At 44.5% G+C, this 21,679-nt stretch overlaps 1 protein-coding gene across 1 annotated transcript in view; it reads right to left on the bottom strand.

Moving 5' to 3' along the window:
- Positions 1–873: 873 nt before the first annotated feature.
- LOC144723317 (N-terminal EF-hand calcium-binding protein 1-like) overlaps positions 874–21,679 on the bottom strand; it is a 44,372-nt gene continuing 23,566 nt past the window's right edge. The window contains exons 7-13 of the mRNA XM_078602012.1: positions 21,547–21,668; positions 20,834–20,913; positions 19,553–19,603; positions 18,026–18,138; positions 14,401–14,478; positions 7,330–7,421; positions 874–5,649 (exon numbers count right to left, since the gene is read on the bottom strand). Coding sequence (XP_078458138.1) covers positions 5,621–5,649; positions 7,330–7,421; positions 14,401–14,478; positions 18,026–18,138; positions 19,553–19,603; positions 20,834–20,913; positions 21,547–21,668 — 565 coding nt within the window. The 3' untranslated portion in view covers positions 874–5,620. The remainder of the gene's footprint in view (positions 5,650–7,329; positions 7,422–14,400; positions 14,479–18,025; positions 18,139–19,552; positions 19,604–20,833; positions 20,914–21,546; positions 21,669–21,679) is intronic.

Genomic DNA, 21,679 nt, shown 5'->3' with positions numbered 1-21,679 from the left:
CCCCCTCTCTCGCCCCCCCCTCTCTCGCCCCCCCCTCCCTCGCCCCCCCTCTCTCGCCCCCCCCTCCCTCGCCCCCCCCTCCCTCGCCCCCCCTCCCTCGCCCCCCCCCTCCCTCGCCTCCCCTTCCTCGCACCCCTCCCTCGCCTCCCCCTCGCCCCCCCCCCTCGCCCCCCCCTCCCTGTTGATGCTGCAGACAAAGATCCCCCGTGTAGCCTGTGACGGACTGTTGGGGCAAGTGCTGTCAGCCAGCCGCAACCTGTGAAGGAGGGGGGTGGATTCGGTGGTGGTGGCCAGCAGCATGCCCCGGACGTCTTTGTCTCCCCAGTGGCGATGTTTGCACGTCGCACCGGGTAACTCGTTTGAGGCCGAGTCGACCTAGGGGAGGCGTAGGACCGGTTCAGATGATCGTCACTGTTGGTGTTGGCCGTGAGCGGGAATCGTAGCGCTAACAGATACACCACCGCTCCCCCAAATACCACGACAACCACCACCAACTACCACCACTACCGCAATAGGAGACACAACGCCACGTGGAAGTGTCCTTTATGATCAGATTTATATTTATACTGGAGGAATCCGATGAGCTATGAAGTTACTTTTTTCAGATGTCCCGCCAGGGATGGGTTAGAACGTTACAACAACAAACAAGACACAAAAAACACGGCAGGAATGCAAAGTATAGGAAAGGTGAAAGAAAAATAACATTTTTAATTTTCTACGAATAACAACACAATGTATTCATATCATGCCATGTTAAGCCCACTGAGGTATTAACTTATTCATCAGAAGCGACCTGACCACAAATGATTGCTCGTGTGAAAATTTATAGCAGCAAAACTATTTAAATAAACAGCCATGCGATATTACATCATGACGATTATCGCCACGTGAGTGCCCTTTATAAAGCCGATACTGCAATTGATTGTATGTCAGCTGTATTGTTGTTATACGGGCTGCCCGTGGTGTGTAATGCTTAGCACCACAGGACCTGCAATCCATAGGTGGTAGCTGGTTCCATATTCTTATCTCCCGGCGCGGCATTTAAAAAATATTACGGCAAGTTCATTGACTGGCACCACCCTCACTCCCGTCCGCCTCTGTTCACCCAGAATTATAAAAATTGATCCACCACAGTTAAGTTGATCGGCAGGTCGCGAGTGGTGGGGTAAAGTGTGGGTACTCACACCTATTTCAACACGTCTGGCCAGCGTGGAAGAGTAGACCAAATACCCTCTAGAGCCCCCGCTAGTGGAGGCACTTCCGCCAGCAGTAGCGCGAGCGAGCAATTGCAAGGCTGCACCTTTACATGTGCTCCAAAGTGCAGTAGATTACTTCAAGCGCCGATAAAGGTTTCTTCAGAGCTATTTGACTACAGTTCACGGACACATTAGCCTGCCATAAGCGTTATCTCCTTTGGCTGCCATTCCGTCACTACCTCGTCCGTCAGCCGTCATCCCCATCTAGCAGTGTGTCCCGCTCAACGGAGGCCGACTGAGACATGTCCCAGTTGGGAAGGGGGCCGTCATTGTCAAACGGCGCGTGTTGGTCCCATGTGTTGGGGGTAAAGTGTGGGTACTGCCACCACTTCCAAGACGTCTGATCGGTGTAGAAGAGTAGGCCAAAATCATCTCTTTAGGGGCACTCCAGAGCTCCCTCTAGATAAAGCCCTTCTACCAAGTAGCCTGAGAAGTCAATGGTAAACGTCTGCCCCTCTATCTTATATTTTACTCACATATTGGTTATTGCCACCTTCGCACCGACAATTCCATCCACATTCTGTGTGAAAAATGAAAACGATGCAGGGTACCACAAACCCATAAAAACATCCGATTTCCACCATGAATAATGTAATATCTGATACAATAACCCTGAGCTTCCAAATTAAAATGTCCAGCAATGTATTGTTTAAATGAGCGTATAATACAGCAGTGTCAATGTTATGACACCATCACATTTCAACCACTATCATAGGGGCGCATTAAAGGTTTTTCTCCTTGAAAAGTCATTTTGGCATGTGCTTGTAATTTCATGGAGTGGTTCCCATAGCAACTGATCCTCTAAAATCAATTCCTAAGTCCATGTTATTATGAATTGCATTATACACAGATGGGTATATCGGTGGTGCCTACATGCTATTTGTTATGCATTTAATCGCCTGACTTTTTTTCCCTCTTGACATGACCATGATAATGACATGCTGCATAGCCAACAGAAATGTCAACGCTAATCGCCAGCTGCGCTTCGTTCGTGATGCTAAGTCCATGAAATGAACGTCAACAAATATGCAGCTATTCCCCACATTACAAATCAAACACTACACTTTCAAAATCAACATGGTTACGTTGTCACTATGCTTCGTGGATACCATTTCAGATAAGCATGCGGAAAACGAGTGGAAATTTTTTGCAAGATTAATCTGAGTCATGAAACAATGATTTGCACAAGTGCAATATAGATACTGTAATAGGTGTTGCACAATTATATACGAGTAAATATCAGTAGCGGCATCAATGGCTTTGACCATGAGGACATGTTAATTTTGAACTGCGATTCCGTCCGCTTTCCAGATATTTCATCACACCACAGGGCATGCAAATTTGTTCCTTGATGATGTACACAGCAGAGGTGTGGACTCGAGCCATGTGACTTGGACTCGAGTCAGACTCGAGTCATGAATTTGATGACTTGCGACTCGACTTGGACTTGCATAACAATGACTTTGTCCCACCTATGAGATGTGGACTCGAGTCATGTGACTTGGACTCGAGTCAGACTCGAGTCATGAATTTGATGACTTGCGACTCGACTTGGACTTGCATAACAATGACTTTGTCCCACCTCTGGTACACAGTATTTTAAGTGTTGAGCATAAGCCCTAGAATAATTTATAAATGTAGACTCAACCTGTGATTTTAAATAAATGTCTAGGCTGTAATTTGTGTTTATGGGTGTAAAATAAAAATAAATGTCCATGTGTTTTTTTTATTTTTAAGGTTACAGCATAAGCAGACGGATATATTTGTGCAAATGTTCAACTTAATAACCTTTATATGAAAAGAAAAAACCTCACGCCCTCGATAACAATGTACTGCTGGAGAAGGTCCGTCCCATGCTGCATTGTCCATAAGCATTGTTTCACCATACTTCCATACTTTTGGGGTTTTCGGTAAAGTCACGTAGGTAGAAAAATAATATATCACGACGTTTCGGACGCAACACAAGCGTCCGTCATCAGGTGACACAAGCGGCCGACACGTCGTGATCTATTAATTTTATACCTACGTGACTTTACCGAAAGACCCAAAGAGTATGGATTCCTGCAGTCACGAAAGCTTCAAATCAAGATTTCACCATACTTCACCACACTGGTTGATGGAGGACTGTTTCAGATATCACCCACAGCTGATGTTAGCCGTCGCCGGGAATTGAATCCGGGTCACCGGGTTTATAGCAAAGTGATGACCACTGCCCTCATGCTCCCCGCTGTCTTACCCGAACGTAATGAAAATTTATAACATTCACCCAGTCAGTCAACGATCATGTACGGTATATGTACAATATCGGATATAAAATGTGGGTACAATGTCTCTATGTTAATTTTATATATTTTCTAACTACCGTATGTCAACTTGGAGAATGTCATAATCATTCGACAACTGGTGTTTTTAACAAGTAAATGGAACCGCCATAACTCTGCAAGATGTACATTTCCCATAGCTGTTGTGCAAAAAAAAGAGACTAGTCACCAGAATAATGTTTCAACAAATGAGCAGACGCATTTAATACGTGGAGAAAAGAAAAGCTCATATGCGGGAGCAGGGACAACATCTGACCCCCAAGAAAGAAGTGTTGTCCTCTGAACTGCCGACTACTACTACTACCCTCCCCCCTGAGTGCCACATTAATGCAACTTAAATGACATGTGTACAGTGCATGCTCATAAAAGCAGCTCAAGTGCATGCAGTGGACTCATCGTCAGCCGTTGAACCACCCAATTCTTATCTGAACACCGCTGCTGGTGTCTGGTACGGCTTCCCCCGTGTTGTAAATTAGTTTACGACGTTCAGATTCCAACATGCGTCAAAGCAAGCACATGTGGCCATCGCCCATGGTAGATAATGAAAAAAAAATCAATTATAGGTAAGAAAATATCTCACCAAGACGATGTTTCTTCCACTGCGACAATTTCTCCTCCAATATGAAATATTATTTGCGAGTTCTTTCCTTACCTATAATCAACCAAAATGAATATTTATAATAACACTGCAGTATGATAAAGCCGTACTTCTATCAGCACAGTGGGTGACAATTATTTTGGTTAAGTGAATGCTACATCTAACGCTTTACGTCAGATTTTGGAACCGAAAATGAAGTTAAGCCAAAATATGCGTGTTACATTCCACGACAATATTTCCAAATGTCAAAATGTCAGATTTCATATATTTGCTGTGAGAGGAGCATTGGGGGCAAAACTGTGGTCGAGCTGAGATGTGGTGGCATGGCTGTGTTTCTTCTCACACCTTTGGGATGGGTGCAGATGCACAACTCCCTTATACTGCCATCAATAGGGAGATTGTGTCACTCGGGCCAGCTGTTGCAACTCACATGACCCGAAACTCGCTTAGCTCCAGTCAATTCTGCCTTTGCTGCATCATTTACCTGCATAACATGTTTTATGTAACCAGGGGATATCACTTGATGTGTAACTTTAGCAAGTCGTAAATAATGAATCCCAATAGGTCTCCGATGTCAATGTGTTTTCGCGTCGTACCGCGGGTCGTTTAGCTCGTCTGATGTGTTTCTCCGTGTGCTGGGAACTTCTTTGTTGTACCTGAAGTCCTCAGACACCGTGACGAACAAGACGCGGTACGAGCAGCGAACACATCACCGGAGCCATCAGCTCAACCGCAGAAAACCCACACAGTATTATTTGTGTATTTTTGTCCGTTCTCTCAACGCATACGGTCTGGTTTGCAACACGAGATGATTTAAATAATCAAATACTCCTATTTAAATCACAATTCATAATTTGAATTTATAGCGGAGACACATTATGAAAAATGTATTCTGTCGTGATGTAAAACTATAATTTAAAAACATCTTTACATGTCAATTAACGGTGGTATACTGACCATATAGAACATTCTATTGATACTTTGTAGAATTTACGAAAACATTTTAAGTACAATACTGTAAACGTTTATATCGTGATACTCCATGGAATTAATATACTTTAATATTATATGAATTTATCAAGATACGGAATGCAAATACGCACCGACATACATCATGTACCAAAATCAGCATACATTATCCAGGTCAGTTGTGTCCACTGCGTTTTTAACCAAACACAGTGCTACAAATCGGGTTGCTTTACAACACACAGCAAAACAGTAAGTACTTGTGCATTTAAATACCACTCCTATAAAACGAACCTTGTCACATTGATCTCTGGTCTTTCCTTGAATGTCAATGTTCAAAGGAAACGTGGTTTGTGCGCGCGCGTGTGCACAAGTTGCGTGTAAGTGCCAGGGACCGTTGCAAACACCAAGCGTGGACACAGCATCTACGCTCACAAATACAACGTTAAATACCCAGAAACACGCAAGTGTGTGGATGTTCAGTTGCTGTTCAGAGTCCACCAGGAAGCTGCAAACAAAAAAAGTGACATTGCATTAAATTCACATAATTTAACAGCAATGAAATGGAGGTGGTACAACTACCATTATCTGTCAATACAGCGAAACTATACAAGTCACGTCGATATAAATGAGGGATTCCTGCCAGCTACTCGCAAGCACCTTGAAGCACCTATGAAGGCCAACATGGCCACAAGGGGGTGGTTTGGCTAGAACCAAGCCTGGCTGCCTTTGTCTCTGCAGTATCCGATGTTGTTAAACACCGCACCAGCTTGTCGTTTAAGGTTGAGTCGACCTGCGGGAGGCCCATGACCAGTTCATATAATCGTCGCTGATGTTGGCCATGAGCGGGAATTGAACTCGGGTGACCAGGTTCGTAGCGCAGCATGCTAACCACTCCCCCACCGCTCCTCACACATAGACAGACAGTACACAAGTGTGCTTATATCCACATTCTACTGAAATGTATTGAATTACAAGGGGGGCGAATCATTACACCACTATAACGGATGTCAACTTCATTATGCCGCCCTTGAAAGATGGGTTGTGATGTCCCACTCTCGACGCCGTATTACTGACATGCATTGCAGTTAATGACACCCTGGCCCACACCTGTGTCCGCGTACACTCTCTCCTCTTGAAATATATGCCTCGTTGGAATAAAGCAGTGCTTCAGGGCTTTTATACAGACGGTGAAACAGCGTTAAGATGAGTGGCACACGACGAACAGCAACAACATTTTTCCTCGCCACAGGTTTCACTTTGCAGCTGCTCCAAACAGCAGGTTCATGGTCACAGCGCACGGCGATTCGCGAAGAAGCAGATTGTGAGACATTAACCCAGTCAAGGTGGTCTTTTCAGATAAATCAGACAACATTGACATTTAAAGATGCTATTTTAAAGAGTGTGGGGTGTTTTTTGGGGGGAATTGGCTGCATTTTTTACACATTGGTCTGAAGTTGCTCTGTGCAAAAACACCTTTGGATATCACATCTTTAGTCCGAATTCCGACTGTGCTATCACGACTGTTTCCAAGGTCCGCCTTGGTAAAAAAAAGTGTGCAACTCCCGTATGAAAGCTTGCCTACGTGGTCCAGCATAAGCTGGCTGCATGGCCCAAGTGGTGCTAAATCCACGATGAGAGATTCGGGCTTGTCTGCTCGCAAACCAGGACTGCTTGCTTCCCAGCTGGTGCTAACTTGGCTATGTAAAGCCGCGATAATATATTCGGGCTTTTTTCAATTTAAAGCTTTCGTGACTGCAGGGATTCATCTTCTTGGTTCTTTCGGTAAAGCCACGTAGAAGGGAAATAGTAAAATAATAAAAATAAAACATAATAAAATAATTCTCACGACGTTTCGGCCACAACGCAAGCAGCCGTCCTCAGGTGAAGACCAGGTCTGTCGGGGAGACAGCGTCATTCAGACGCGTCATTCAGACGCTGTCTCCCCGACAGACCTGGTCTTCACCTGAGGACGTCTGCTTGCGTTGTGGCCGAAACGTCGTGAGAATTATTTTATTATGTTTTATTTTTTTAATTTTATTATTTCCCTTCTACGTGACTTTACCGAAAGAACCAAGACGATATTCGGGCTTGTCTGCTCGCAAACCAGGACTGCTTGCTTCCCAAGGGCAGTGAGAATGTGTCATTGGAGTTATCGGAATGCAGAGGGAACATTTACTTATTTTACCTGGAACCAGCATCGTTGCTATGGCCTCTGGGGACTCGAGTTGGTCAACCATGCTTCTCTGGAAGCTCCGGCTGTGTCCCGTCTGTTGGTGGCTGTGAACAAGTCGTTTATTCGTCACGGTTATGAAAGCCTTACAATTCCGGGTTTAGTCTAGCTTGTCACATCGTGGGACCATGAGCGATGGTGATGGCTTGGGGAGGTCTTCTTCCAGCAGTGGATTGATAATGGCTAATGGTGATGATGATGACGACGATGACGACGATGTACTTACAATGCCCATTACAATTCAAGTACAGTCATCAAGCACCTTCAGTACCACATACCTGTCAACCCATATGGTTGACCTATATTCTTGTGAAGGGACATTGAGTTTTCAGGTCCAGACTGTGTACAGCCATTTCAATAGGGCAATACATGTTTTTGTCTATTTGTTTGTGTTTCTCCCTTGTGATGGAACTTTGTAGGATGAACCTTGAGATTTATAAGGGCACGGGGTGACCAATACGATCTCAATTGGTCGGTAATAAGGTAGGCACTGCAATACCTATTATCTTCACATGCAATGGGTATTGTGAATACAGGGATGTAGCTATCCGAGTGTCCAGGCAGTGCAACTGGACCAGAGCCCAGGTGCCGAGCTACGTAGAGGGGAGAGAAAATTGAAAAGGGGGCTCCATTTCATTCCTTGCACGAGGACCCATGCCAACCATGCTCAATCACAAAGCTCCTTTGTTTAGCCTGTTGCATACTCTTGGATGTAAGTACAGTATTGTGAGTAATCTCTTATTATTAAGGCGGCAACGCCACACGAGTGTGTGGTGGGGCCAGCATGATTATGTAGGTCCATTTGGCTCTGTATCCAAGTGCTGACCATACTGTGCTGGGTATTAATTGCAAGACGAATTGGCCTTGTGGGGGAGGGGGGGCACCGGCTAACATTCACTTTCAAATTGTTTTTACTGGTGTTGTGCACAGTCAAAAAGCGAACCAGGGTTAATCCGGCTGGTGGGATTTAAAACTAAACCAAGAATTCCACTGATTATTGTAATGGCATAGATAATGGTCTGATAATAATAAATGAAGTAAAGGTGCAGCCTTGCAATTGCCTCCTCAATCCACTGCTGGTGGAAGGGACCACACTAGACGAAGCTCGGAGGGTATTTCGCCAACTCCTCCACACGAATAATAATAATAATAATAATGATGATGAGCGAATAATGGCCAAATAATTGTATGAAGCATGGAGATGTCCATGCTTAAAATTACAATGAAAGCCAGAAAGAGGAACACATGGATCAGAGAACATACACAAGGTTGAATATTGAGGAAAGTCAAGTTAGTTTGGGCAGGGCAAGTTGCTAGCAAGGTTGATGGTACCGTGGTTCAGACTAATGACAGTGCGGCAGCCAAAGGAGATAACTTGCATGAGAGCGAACACCCACTGTGAAGATGGAGCGATAGAACCAGCTAATGTACAAGCACTCGAGGCGTTGTTGTATATCGCAAGACCAAAATAGATGTCGAGACTTGGAGGGAGGTCTTTTTCCAGCAGTGGATTTATCAGGGCTCATGATGATGATGAGATAAATATTTAAGCAATTTGTGGAATTGTACCCGCATTGGTATTATGCACAGAATATTCGCAGAGTGTGTGCAGAAGCGGTGATGTGCTCTTGGTTTGCGAAGCATTCTGGGATCCCTGTTGTCTTTCTGTTGAAGGCAGATTTTAGCATACATTTTACAGCGTTCCTGAAGGGAGATCGAATTAACCCAAAATTTACGCAATCACTATATATGGCAGGCCTGTGAAATGCTGATGACATAGACTCTGTTTAGTCTGAATAAATACCCATGCTGCAGACAAACGGCTCTCGCAGCCTAACCAAGCAGATTGCCGATGCTTAATCAAAATCTACAGCTGAGTTTAATTGGTCCCAAAGAGACAGTTTTTTCCAGAGGCATATTATATGGCTCAATAAACTAGAACGCAATGGAGTGGAAAAAAACTCCGAAATGGCTTCTTGTGAAATGCATTGCACGCGTTTGCCCAATGCACAGCGATTTTGTAAAACACTGATAGTACTACATACCTACAGGCGCAGAAAGCTGATACGAACACAAAATGTAGAATGTTTAAATTTGTATGTGTTTCGAGGGAAAGTATGGTGATGCAGGCGGCCCCCAGAACCAAGAGATGTTAACTAACTTGGCTGGTATTCAGTTCATGGGTTCGATCCAGACCATGACGCCTGTATATTTGGAGTTTGCATGTTCTGCCCGTAGTCGTGTGGATTTTTCCCCGAGTCATCCGGGTTTCCCCACCACATTTACAATCAAGATGCGTTTCGAGTATTTGCCTGCTATAAATGTCCACGTTAATAAGCGACTTCGTTGAGTAATCTCTTGTGGCCCGGGTCGCTTCTGAAAAAGATCGATACAACTCAGTGGCCTTTACCTGGTAGAATAAAAAAAATAGCTTATATAAATAGAAATGATTTGCCTAGAAGTCCCAGCTGTACAGATGACCCTAAAACACATCTGATAGCTAGCTACAAAGTTCGTTCCTGGACTCCCCTTCCGGTCCATTCTTGCGTACGGATGGCAATACGTCCAATGACAAAATGGAAATGTCAAGGTCTCCTAGCCGCGAGAGGGATTCAGAAGAGAGTTTGTGTCGTTTTGTTATTCCTCCATTGAGGGAGCGCAGACTACACGAGTTCACTACTTGGCAGAGGTCGCAAACGGGTTTTGATTCTTTACCCGTACCCGTACCCGGCCGCACCAGGGTCGCAAACGGGTACCCGTACCCTACCCGATACCCGGCTACCCGTACCCGGCCGGGTATCGGGTAGGGTACGGGTATCGGGTACCCGATTGCGACCTCTGGGATGAAGCCATGTTGCAGGCGCGGGTGGGTTGATTCTAGGAACTTGAATTGTGAGAAGAGACAAGACGTTGGGAAATGAGTGACAAACGGTTACTCACCCAGTGACTCACGGCCTACCCGTACCCGTACCCGGCCGCACCAGGGTCGCAAACGGGTACCCGTACACATACCCGGCCGTACCCGTACCTTACCCGTACCCGGCCAGGTACGGGTATCGGGTACCTGATTGCAACCTCTGGGATGAAACCATGTTACAGGCGCGGGTGGGTTGATTCTAGGAACTTCAATTGTGAGAAGAGACAAGACGTTGGGAAATGAGTGACAAACGGTTAGTCACCCAGTGACTCACGGCCTACCCGTACCCGTACCCGGCCGCACCAGGGTCGCAAACGGGTACCCGTACCCGGCCGGGTACGGGTAGCCGGGTATCGGGTAGGGTACGGGTATCGGGTACCCGGTTGCGACCTTTGCTACATGGACCGTCGTTTGGGTTGCATGGACACTGTCTCACTATGGCTTGTCTTTCATTTCCCTTTCATGAAGGAGAAGTGCCCATTGGCCTGTTGATGTTCTGATGCGGTTGATGGTTACGCCAGTGTCTTCGAGGAATGTCAAAGCCAGGAGGCGCGATCATTGGATCTCGAATGAGATCCTTATACTGGTAGGAGCCTCCTGGTTACACCAGCCCACAGGGGATTAATGTGTCCGTCCGTCGTGCAGGGAGGGGCTGGGTGGGGAGGGGAGGGTGGGGCTGGGTGGGGACGGTTGGGCTGGGTGGGGGGTGGGAGGGGTGGGGCTGGATGGGGAGGGGAGGGGCTGGTGACCCCGTGGTGCCCTTATAAAACTCAACGTTTAACCTACTCACGCCGGCTCGTGCCCGCCCTCACAGTCGGGCATATTTGCAGAATACACCACGCCGCCGTTGACCCTGGCCATTGACTGAGCAACCCAACGTTCCTACCAGCTCCCTCAGCAGGAATGTGTTTTCAGACGTCCGCGTTGTTCCACTCTGTTCATCAGCGTTCTTCCGGATCTGGGTGAGCTTCTAGGATACGTACTTCTATTGATTTGCAAGGTTACAAAAGTACCCCCCCCCCTATTGAAATTCACAAACGTGCTCGGAGTGTGTTACTAGGGTGTGCCTCCTTTAAGCTGCCTTGCGGTGCGCTGCAGCGTGCGATAAGCCATCGTGCACCCTTGGCATCATTGCACAAATTCCGCCTCTCCGTTGGCAGAGTAAGCCGCACCACCTCTACATAATAATAGGCTCAGTCAACCATTCTACACAACAAAGACTAATTTCCTGGCAGCGATTTCAGCCGCATCATCTCTACATAACAAAAAGGCTCAGTCAACCATTCTACACAACAAAGACTAATTTCCTGGCAGCGATTTCAGCCGCATCATCTCTACATAACAAAAAGGCTCAGTCAACCATTCTACACAACAAAGACTAATTTCCTGGCAGCGATTTCAGCCACATCATCTCTACATAACAAAAGGCTCAGTCCCTTTCACACGCACCTTTACATCATCCGCACCTAGTTTACACAACAAAGGCTCATTCCTAGCAGCGTGCTTCAGCCGCACCGAACCTCACAAAAATAATATTCAGGGCCTACCTTGGCTCCTCCCACCCTCAACCAGTATATATAAAAATACGGGTTTCTTGGAATTTCTCTCACTTGATACAGCTATCGTGCTGTGACTGTTCCACCTGAAGACGGAAGCTTGTGTTGCCTCCGAAACGTCGTGATTTTTATTTTCTTTTTATTTAACTTTTATTAATTTAAATTTTTTACCTACGTGATTTTACCGAAAAAACCTAAGAATATGAATCCTTGCAGTCACGAAAGCTTCAAATCTAGAATTACGAGTAATGGTGGTTATGATAATTGGCCGTAGTATTTAATCTCATTTCTCAGGAGCACTCATAAAACCGCAGAACTACTGTCAGATTTTGCCTAAAGGGTGTGTGCATGTTTTGTGATTGGGAAAATAAAAACATCCTTTTGTAAATACTGTGGAACTAAAAAGTACTGTAAAACTCGTAGCAACTGCTTAACATTATACATTAATGTCAAGTCTCATTTAACAGTATAATAGACTGTAGTATTCAGTGAATGTACACTATGAGAGACTGAATATTGCGTGTTGTTATTTGGGTTTCTTAAAAATAAATCAAAATTATGGCATGAGTCCATGTAGTGGTTGTATCTGAATAGTGTTTTTTTTTTTTTACAACAATTGACATCTCGAGCAAGATGGCCAAAAGATGGCAATACCGTACAGGAATGGATTCTTGAATGCATCCGTGCAGTGCTTTTGGTATTATAGCCATACGTTTTCTCTGGGTACTCCAGTTTCCTCTCACATGCAAACTACTCATTGAAGGAACCAGCTCAGAGTTTGCTGGTCTTCAAATAACGATACTGAAATGATGCACTCCCAGAAGGCTGTGCGGCTGATTGGTTGTGTAAGAAATACTTATTGTACGTGGAGATTCAGATACAGGATATGATGGAGATTTATTATGTGCTTATCTACTTTATTATTTATATTCTCGACCAGTTATTAGTGAGAGTTATGTATTATGCAATGTTGCGTCTAACTGGGAACATTGTATCTTAAACAGTGGGTCCTTGCCTTTAAGATAGGCAGTTCACCAGCATTGATTCAACGAAGCCTGAGTCTGCAGATGAGACACTGTATGTCAAAATCGATCCAGAATTTTCTTGTCTTGAAACAATTAGGTTGAAATTAGGCACTCCCAGAAGGCCATGTGTGGTGGATGGGCTGTGTGCGATTTTATTTATTTGCTCTTTTTACGTGGAGCGATGAATGCTGCATGTGAATGAGACATTGTTTGCTCATTTAAATTGCATTCACCGCATTGACGTTTATGATTATTTTGAGTTATGATTATTGACATTAACATCCCAATGTAGGACTTTCCTGGAAAAGATTGTCGAGACTAAGCGAGGCATTCTTTGGTAAATGATAGTTTTTTTCATCATGTAAATAAAATAATCGCGCTTTCCCAAACCATGATGGACATGGGCATTATTTTACCATACTTCACCATTCTGGTACATGAGAGGGGTGGGGTAGTACTCAGGACTAGTTCAGATAATTGTGCAGTGTGATAACCACTGTGCCACGATACCCACCTTATTACGGTATTTGTAATTATTTGCATAACCCAAATAAGCATACCGACCGGGTTAATCACAGATCTATTAATTAAAATACAAACACTTTCAAAGCATATATCAATGCACTTTAACGCATTGTGGTTGCATTATTAGGCAATAGGTCATTTTCATTAAGCGCTCTACATTGCGTGATGTTTGCCATGAGGATGTATTTGCAGATGGTGGGCTTGCGGGTTAAAACCCAAACAAAGCAAATCGCTTCAGTGTCCCATCACTATAAAGCTCTGCATGGTCTTGGATCCAATGTACCTGCGGGCCCGACCGATCTGTCATACGACTGCAGTTTACACGCCACGCTCTTCTGAGCAGGACCTACTTACTCTCCCGACCTCGGCTATTGCGCGCGACGCTGGAGGATCGGGGCGTTCTCATGCATTGTCCCAAGGATCTGGAATACCTCGCTGACGGTGATGCGGCACGCTACGAGCCTCAGTGTGGTTTTTGAAGGGAGAGCAAAACTCGCTATTTTCTCACGGCTTTTACTTCAACGTTATTTCATTTTTTCTTTGCATTTTATTTTCGTGCTGCAATGTTTTTATACCCCCTTGAGTGGAGGTGATATTACATTTTAAATAAATACGGCTTAGGGTTCACTAACAAGCAAGTGGATGGAAATACCAAAGCTATAAAGCACTGCATTAGTCACATTTCATGCTCATGTGTACAATATAATTTGAATTCATGGAATGGGCAGCCTCCCACCGGACGGAGGTTGACTGGGGGCCACAGAAAACCTTGGCTGCTGGAGCACAGAGCAAGTGAAGTGGAGTATAATGAGATGAGAGGGAAGGGAGGCAGCGATGAGTCTATCGGGGATATTGAAAAGGCTGAGAGAAACCTTGTAGTTGATTTGGGACTGGATAGTCAGCAGATGGATCCGAGTATCAGGGTGGTGCAAGTGGGAGACCCGGGAGTAGAATCATTCAAGCATCGCTTCCAATTTGTTCAGAACACGTCTCATTCACTCACCTTTTCCAAAGGGAGCTGTTCTCCCAGAATTGATAAATCACAAACTTTGCTTCGACAGCAAGTTTCTGGACAGCAATGCTGCAAAATAAAGAAATAACAAAAATACATTCAATGTACTTCACCACATTACAAATTTGCTCGACGAACTGGCTAAGCGATGCACACGTAGCGATTATAATGCAGTGTCGCGAATTTTTTCATATGAAATGTAATAACCTTGGGCACGGGGACTAAAAAAGGAATAAAATATACTATAGCACATGTTCAGTGCAATGAGCCCTCTTTCTAGCAGAGAACGAGAGAGGCCAGAGAAATTGAGTGATTTTCAGTTGGAGACTCCACTATACATTTTATTTCAAGAATTTCTACAACCACAAGTACGTTTGATAAATTGACTCAATGAAATTATATTGTACGTACATTCTTGACTTTTCAAATCTCTGTCTGCTACTAAATATAAACTGCTGTCGTGGGTAGCTTCACATGATAGCAGTTAACGGCTGTTCGTCCAAACCAAGACTGAAAATGAAATCCCTATCGGTGCCCCACTATGTATAGCTGAGTCTCCAACGATTATTCTTTCATTCTATCTGACCTCTATCTCTCTGCTGTGAAGGGCCATTACCCAACACGTTTGCTCATCTTTTAGCGCAGTGTTATTGACGAATGGGTTGAGTGTTATTTGTGCATTTGCACCTGCCCCACTGCCATCCAGCATCACACATGTGTTGGTTTAATTATATTGCAGTCAGCAAAGTAAAGCTATGTGGATAGAGCAGTAGTGGGGAACGTCCGGCCCGGGGGCCGTATAAGGCCCGCGGAATAATTTTCTGTGGCCCTGCCAAGGCAACAACAGGCGGGACTCGAAATTCAATAAATCTAGGAGCAAACCTGGAAAAGCAGTTGCAAGTAGCAACATCATCAATACCAGCTAACGTCACACGCCTCGCCAAAGAGAAGCAGTTCCAGCCATCACATTAGGGGTGAGTTAATTAAATGTTTGACCAAATTTCACAGGCAAATTTTTAAGTTGATAATTTTGTATGGCCCGCGAATGATGTTATACATATCCAAATGGCACTTAGCAGAAAAAAGGTTCCCCACCCCTGGGATAGAGTAACATCGAAATGCGAATCAAATTATGTACCCATTCCTAGATGACCGTTCGTTCGTTTCTCAATCCACTTGTCCTGGTGAGAGTCACAGCGCTCTAGATGACTGTTTACCCACAATATCCAACATTTTCAATGCAAAGTTTTATGAGTCGGCCAATGTATCAGTTCTACATGCAATTTTCCTGGCTGTTGCCAATGTGCTGTAATGTGCGGCCAGTAAACATTACAAGAGACGATGCGTATGGATTGGTAACTTAATTTTGCCAGACACTCTACTGGATGCTATGTCTAAGGGCACCGCGGTGGTGAGATGTTAACTACATCGTCTGGCATACAGGAGATGGTTACATCATTAGACCTCCTTTGCCAGTACCAAAATATAGATGCGTACCCCGAGCCCTCATTACTTTGATAGTGAATTGTCTTTGAGCTGTACGCCTTTTGGCGTCATCTAGTCGAGCACCAATTGAGACGAGGCTCAAAAGAAAGCTGTCTCTGGTGCGGACCAATCAGTTTCAAGGACAATGCATATATAATCATAGTGTGTTTTTTGTTTGCACTTTGACTGCAAGTATTGTGGTCAATGCAGACATGAATCTTTGTAAAAAGGTTTCAGTTTTGTTGCCAGAAAAAAGGGGGAAAACCCCATCAGTAGGAGATGGTGAGTTCGAACCCGACTCTGACGTATGTGTATTTGGAGTTTGCATGTTTCACTCTGGGTCCTCCGGTTTTTCCCTCCAATATTGGAAATAGGCGTTTCTAGTATTTGGCTGCTATAAACTTCCACCTGATAAGCCAATTCGTTGAGCTAACACACGTGGCCAGGTCGCCTTTGAAAAAGAGCTATGTAGCTTAGTGGGCCTTACCTGGTAAAATAACAAAAATAGTTCAGTTCAGTTTAGGAGTGCATGTTTTCAGCAGATATGATTCAGTACAAGCAACACTCTGAATTGGTTTTCATATATTGTCTCATCAGCAGAGCCAAGCTTGCTTGAATCGATGCTGGTGAATATCCAGATGTTATAGGGAAGGCCCCTCTCTTTAAGATATGGGTCCTAGGGGACGTATAACAAAACAACATTATTGTTTATGTGGAGAGACAGATATATGGGGGACACATAGTGTCTGATATTTATTTAGTCACTTATAATCTCCATAATGATGCTCACGCTAATGTTGTATAATTGTGTTGAAGCTAATGAACACGCATTACTAAAAAAAATAGGTTTTTAAGCTAGAATCTTGGAGGTGACAGACTTCTATCTCTCACATCGACATCGCCTACGGCAGGGGTCGGCAACCTACGGCTCCGGAGCCGCATGCGGCTCTTTACGGGCTGCTTCTTGACAATATGTACGTATGTACAGTATGTACTCAGATGCATTGCGGCTCTTGAAATACTGAATTTTGTACCGAATTGGAAAGAAATGGCTCTTCTTGTTATTTTGGTTGCCGACCCCTGGCCTATGGCTTTAAAACTCCTTAACGATGCGAAGGCATTGTGGGTTAAACACTCTCTCAAAACCAAGTCTCCACTTTGAAGTTTTGCTGTCAGCTGCAGAGCATGAGTACACTCAACATGTGTGCAATCCTGACTTTATGTTTTTAAAGAGGCTACTTTGCACAAGAATACACTCCCAGGAATAATGCATTTCTCGAGACTTCAAAAAGAATATATATGCATGTATAAATGTTAAGCCTTGGTTATATATAACAAGGAGCAAGGCATGGATTTAGAGTTGAGCATCGCTTGTGCTGCAAATGTTGCGGACCCAATGTAATTTAAAACAGAACACAGCATAGATATGGAGTCACTTTCTTCGGTGATGCCTGTGCGTGTTGTTTGTCAATTTGTGTCTGCATTTGCTGACGTAACATTCAATGCCTGTGTGTCTGCATGTGTATTGTCGCAGGGCTGAGTTTCACTCCCCGAACATTCACTGCAATGTTTTTACAAACACAAGGGGTGCTGCGTATACACATGCCAGTGTTCTACACAAGTGCACACTTGCCATTTAATTATCCATACAGTCACCGATTAAACTACATCCTTATGCTTTTATGCAAAAACACGTTAAGGATGATAAAACTAATAAAAGACAGAACGTATGAGATGGACAATATAAATTAACTCTTAAATCGAATCGTAATCTCAAATTATCACGATTAAACGAATTTCTGGGGAAGTTAAATTATAAAAAAAAAATTGTGAACCTGTGTATATTTGCACAATGTGAACGCTTAACACGTACGCACATCACAAGTCACGGTAAACCAAAACTTACATCCACATGTGTGCGTTTGCGTGTGTCCTGTGTACGTGCCGGTGTGTGCGCATGTGTGCGTGCGCGCGTGTGTGTGCGTGCGCGTGTGTGTGTGTGCGTGCGCGTGTGTGTGTGCGTGCGCGCGTGTGCGTGCGCGCGTGTGTGTGCGTGCGCGTGCGCGTGAGTGTGTGCGCGTGCGCTGTGTGTGTGTGTGTGCGTGCGTGCGTGCTTGAATGTGCTCCTCACTAGAGACATCCACCCTCGGCCATCGTGTGCTCAGCGTACAGCCTCAGAGCCTGGCGGAACGCTTCCAGATGCTCCTCTTGCACGGGCATCTGCCTCTGCACCAGCAGCACGTGCTGTCAAAAACAAAGACAAAGATCCCCCGCATAGCCTTAAACCAGAGGTGTGGACTCGAGTCATGTGACTTGGACTCGAGTCAGACTCGAGTCATGAATTTGATGACTTGCGACTCGACTTGGACTTGCATAACAATGACTTTGTCCCACCTATGAGGTGTGGACTCGAGTCATGTGACTTGGACTCGAGTCAGACTCGAGTCATGAATTTGATGACTTGCGACTCGACTTGGACTTGCATAACAATGACTTTGTCCCACCTATGAGATGTGGACTCGAGTCATGTGACTTGGACTCGAGTCAGACTCGAGTCATGAATTTGATGACTTGCGACTCGACTTGGACTTGCATAACAATGACTTTGTCCCACCTCTGCCTTAAACAGACTTACTCTTAGTTCTTTCGGTAAAGTCACGTAGGTAAAAAATGAAATTAAAATTAATAAAAAAACAAAAAACAAAATTTATTTTAATTAAATTTTTTACCTACGTGACTTTACCGAAAGAACTAAGAGTATGAATCCTTGCAGTCACGAAAGCTTCAAATCTAGACTTAAACAGACTGTTGGGGCAAGTGCTGTTCGCGAGCACCTACGAAGGCCGGAACGGCACACACACATTCGCACCTCCGATGAGCACGGTTGGCTACGTACACGTGAAAGAAGTTCAACATACATACATATGGCGAGAGTGAGAAGATCCACTGGCCGAGTAGGATCAGGGGGACTAATACCGTTTCAGAAGACTGAGCCACCTGTGATTAAAACATTATACTGGAACAGAATTTGATAATTCAGTTCATATGGTGAATTCTACGTCTAAAAAATGTATTTTCTAAATGTATTTCACTGCTTTGCGACAAACTTTGCTGGGTGATTAAAATGTGTTCGCATGGCATGAATAGAGAGGCCCATTTTAACGAAATCCATAAGTAGTTCTCTGACATAATCTTGAATGGCATTTTCTGGGACACAATGTAGTGCACTGCTCGCTGTGAGAGATCCAAATGAAGATGTCTTCATCTCCTGATATGATGCCAACAGCACGATAAGAATATAATTGGAAGCAAAACGAGTGGGGATGTTATAATTATACAAAAAAAAACAGTGCCTTGCACTTGCACAGACTTTTCACTGAAACTAAACTCATATTTAAAGCAAGACTATTTTTAAAATTTTACCAGGTAAGGCCCACTGAGATGCATAGCTCTTTTTCAGAAGCGACCTTGCCACAAATGATAGTTCAACGAAGTGGCTTATCGTGTGGAAATTTACAACAGCCAAAGACTCTAAACGCACGTTGATTGTAAATATGGAAAGAGGAGCAGCATAGACGGCGTTATTGAGTGAACTGGTGATGGATCCACAGGCAGGGAGAATGAATGACAACAACAACACGAGACAAACCCAACTCACAGCGTCACTTCCTTCCACTTCTTCCTCCTCCAGAGGCTCCAGTTTCAGCTCCTGTTTTCCAGCAAAAGAATTCGTAATTAAACCACTTGCATGCGTCAACTTGCACATCATACACTTGTACATTTAAGTAACTGAAACAGGGCTTATTAACAACGTGCCATTGATGATCACAATTGGTCCAGGTGTACAGGAGATGTAGAAGCAAGTGTGAATTTTCTTCACGAATTTATTGACGAAAAAAATCATCAAAAGTGTTTATTTAATTTGAGTCAACCATGACCACGAGTCCATGAAAGCCATCCAGCGTGACGATGACTAAGACCACCCACCAAACACAAAAGCACGACCGACTGTGATGGTATTAAATTAATGATGCCGAATGAAGGCGCTGACTAGGACTAAGATCATTGCTTAGCAAGACAGCGGAGCCCCGAGGAAAACAAAAAAATTATGATTGGCCAAATACATTTTTACCGAGTTCACAGCTTGGCTGCCATGATAATATTGGGAAGTGAGAGAGGAATTGCGCGACCCTCACACAGACATTTAATAATTGAGAATTGATTCAATGTTTCACTGCTTTAGTAGACTAAGATAATGAACACATTACTCCACAGATTATTATTTCACAGGTTGACATGGACTAGATTAAGACTCTGAATAAAATGTTTAAAATGCAGACTACATCGACACTATGTATGGGGGTGTAGGGCCGGATTAAGGTTCTTGTAGGCCTTAGGCACTTCTGTTTCGTAGGCCTTCAGTGATAACTTTCCACACTTGTTACTGCTGCTGCCCCATGTTACTACTGCCACTGTCACTCCGCTTGTTTCACGCGGTACGAGTTCCAGCCGCTGGACAGATGTCATTACTGATACGTTCATTAGTTGTTCTGTGCCCTAATTCGATGGGAGTGCGCTGTGTGCCGCAAATAAGCAGATTTAATTTGCGATCATTTTTTTGAAAGAGCAACGTAAGCCTAAAAATATTATGAGCGAAAAATTCTTCAACAATTTTTTTGCCGTGATTATAATGATCACATCGCATGACGCAGCTTTAAAAGGATGCCGTTCATTTTAATCGATCAAGAAGATATTTAGTAAAAACATTTTTTATCATAAAAACAAAAAATATGGTCAAATGTTTTTTCATGGGCGCTCTAGTTTTCGTACGTCCTAAGCACAGTGCCTGCTGTGCCTATTGGATTATTCGGCCCTGTGGAGGTGTGGATAATGAGTGGCGTAGGCCGTAAAGGATGGCCCCAGCAGTGAGGGACCTCACCTTTGTCTCCAACTTATCCAGAAGCTTTTCCAGACGGCTGAGCTGGGCGTTCCAAGGGCTCTCGAAGTCAGGACTCAGGACTACAAGAAGATTCAGAGCCAGGAAATTGCAATGATTAAAAACACAATGACTCTTCTTAAAACACACAAGAAAGACCACAACCAGGCCTGATACAGAAACGAAATGTCAGACAACGATTGTATGCTATGAGGAATCCGTGAAAAGCCATCTGATGGGATAGGAGAGGCTGTAAAGTGTAATGATGATAGGGCCCAGAGGTTATTGATGAAATTCTGGGCGCAAAGAGAGATCTGGGAACAGGGATGGGTTTCGTGGGCATCTGCACCTCCCCACATGTAGATAAAACTGAGAGAACCCCAAAATTGTGGATGTCTAAAAATCAAATATTACATTTTCTCCTCTCAACAGGGTGACATAAACGCCGATTATGCTGACAGTGAAACCTTTACATACACAGTAGCGCACAAACAGTACTCGCAGCCAGCACATGCGAGTACGCAAAATAATTATTGTTGCGGTAAAACTCCTCATCTTTGACGAAGTGGGGTGGGGAGGGGAGAGATGGGGGGGGATGGGGGTCAACTTCACGGATCCAGTCCGTGAACTGCCCAGTAACCACCAGGAACCATTCGCTAGTCCGACACCACCTCCACCCCCCACCCCGGGCATCCACAGTGCGGCTGCAGCCCTGCCTGGGAAGGCTGCCCGGTGCTGCCCGTCGCTCGGAGAGAGCCCGTTGTTCTTCTGGCTTCGGCGGCCGGTCTTCCGAACGGTGCGGCTCACGGAGGCGACCTCTGACCTGCCGACCCACACCCTGATGCGTGC

The sequence above is a fragment of the Lampetra planeri genome, chromosome 17 (genome assembly GCF_965212315.1).
Source record: "Lampetra planeri chromosome 17, kcLamPlan1.2.h2, whole genome shotgun sequence".
Taxonomy (NCBI): domain Eukaryota; kingdom Metazoa; phylum Chordata; class Hyperoartia; order Petromyzontiformes; family Petromyzontidae; genus Lampetra; species Lampetra planeri.
This window is presented reverse-complemented; position numbering and strand designations above follow the sequence as displayed.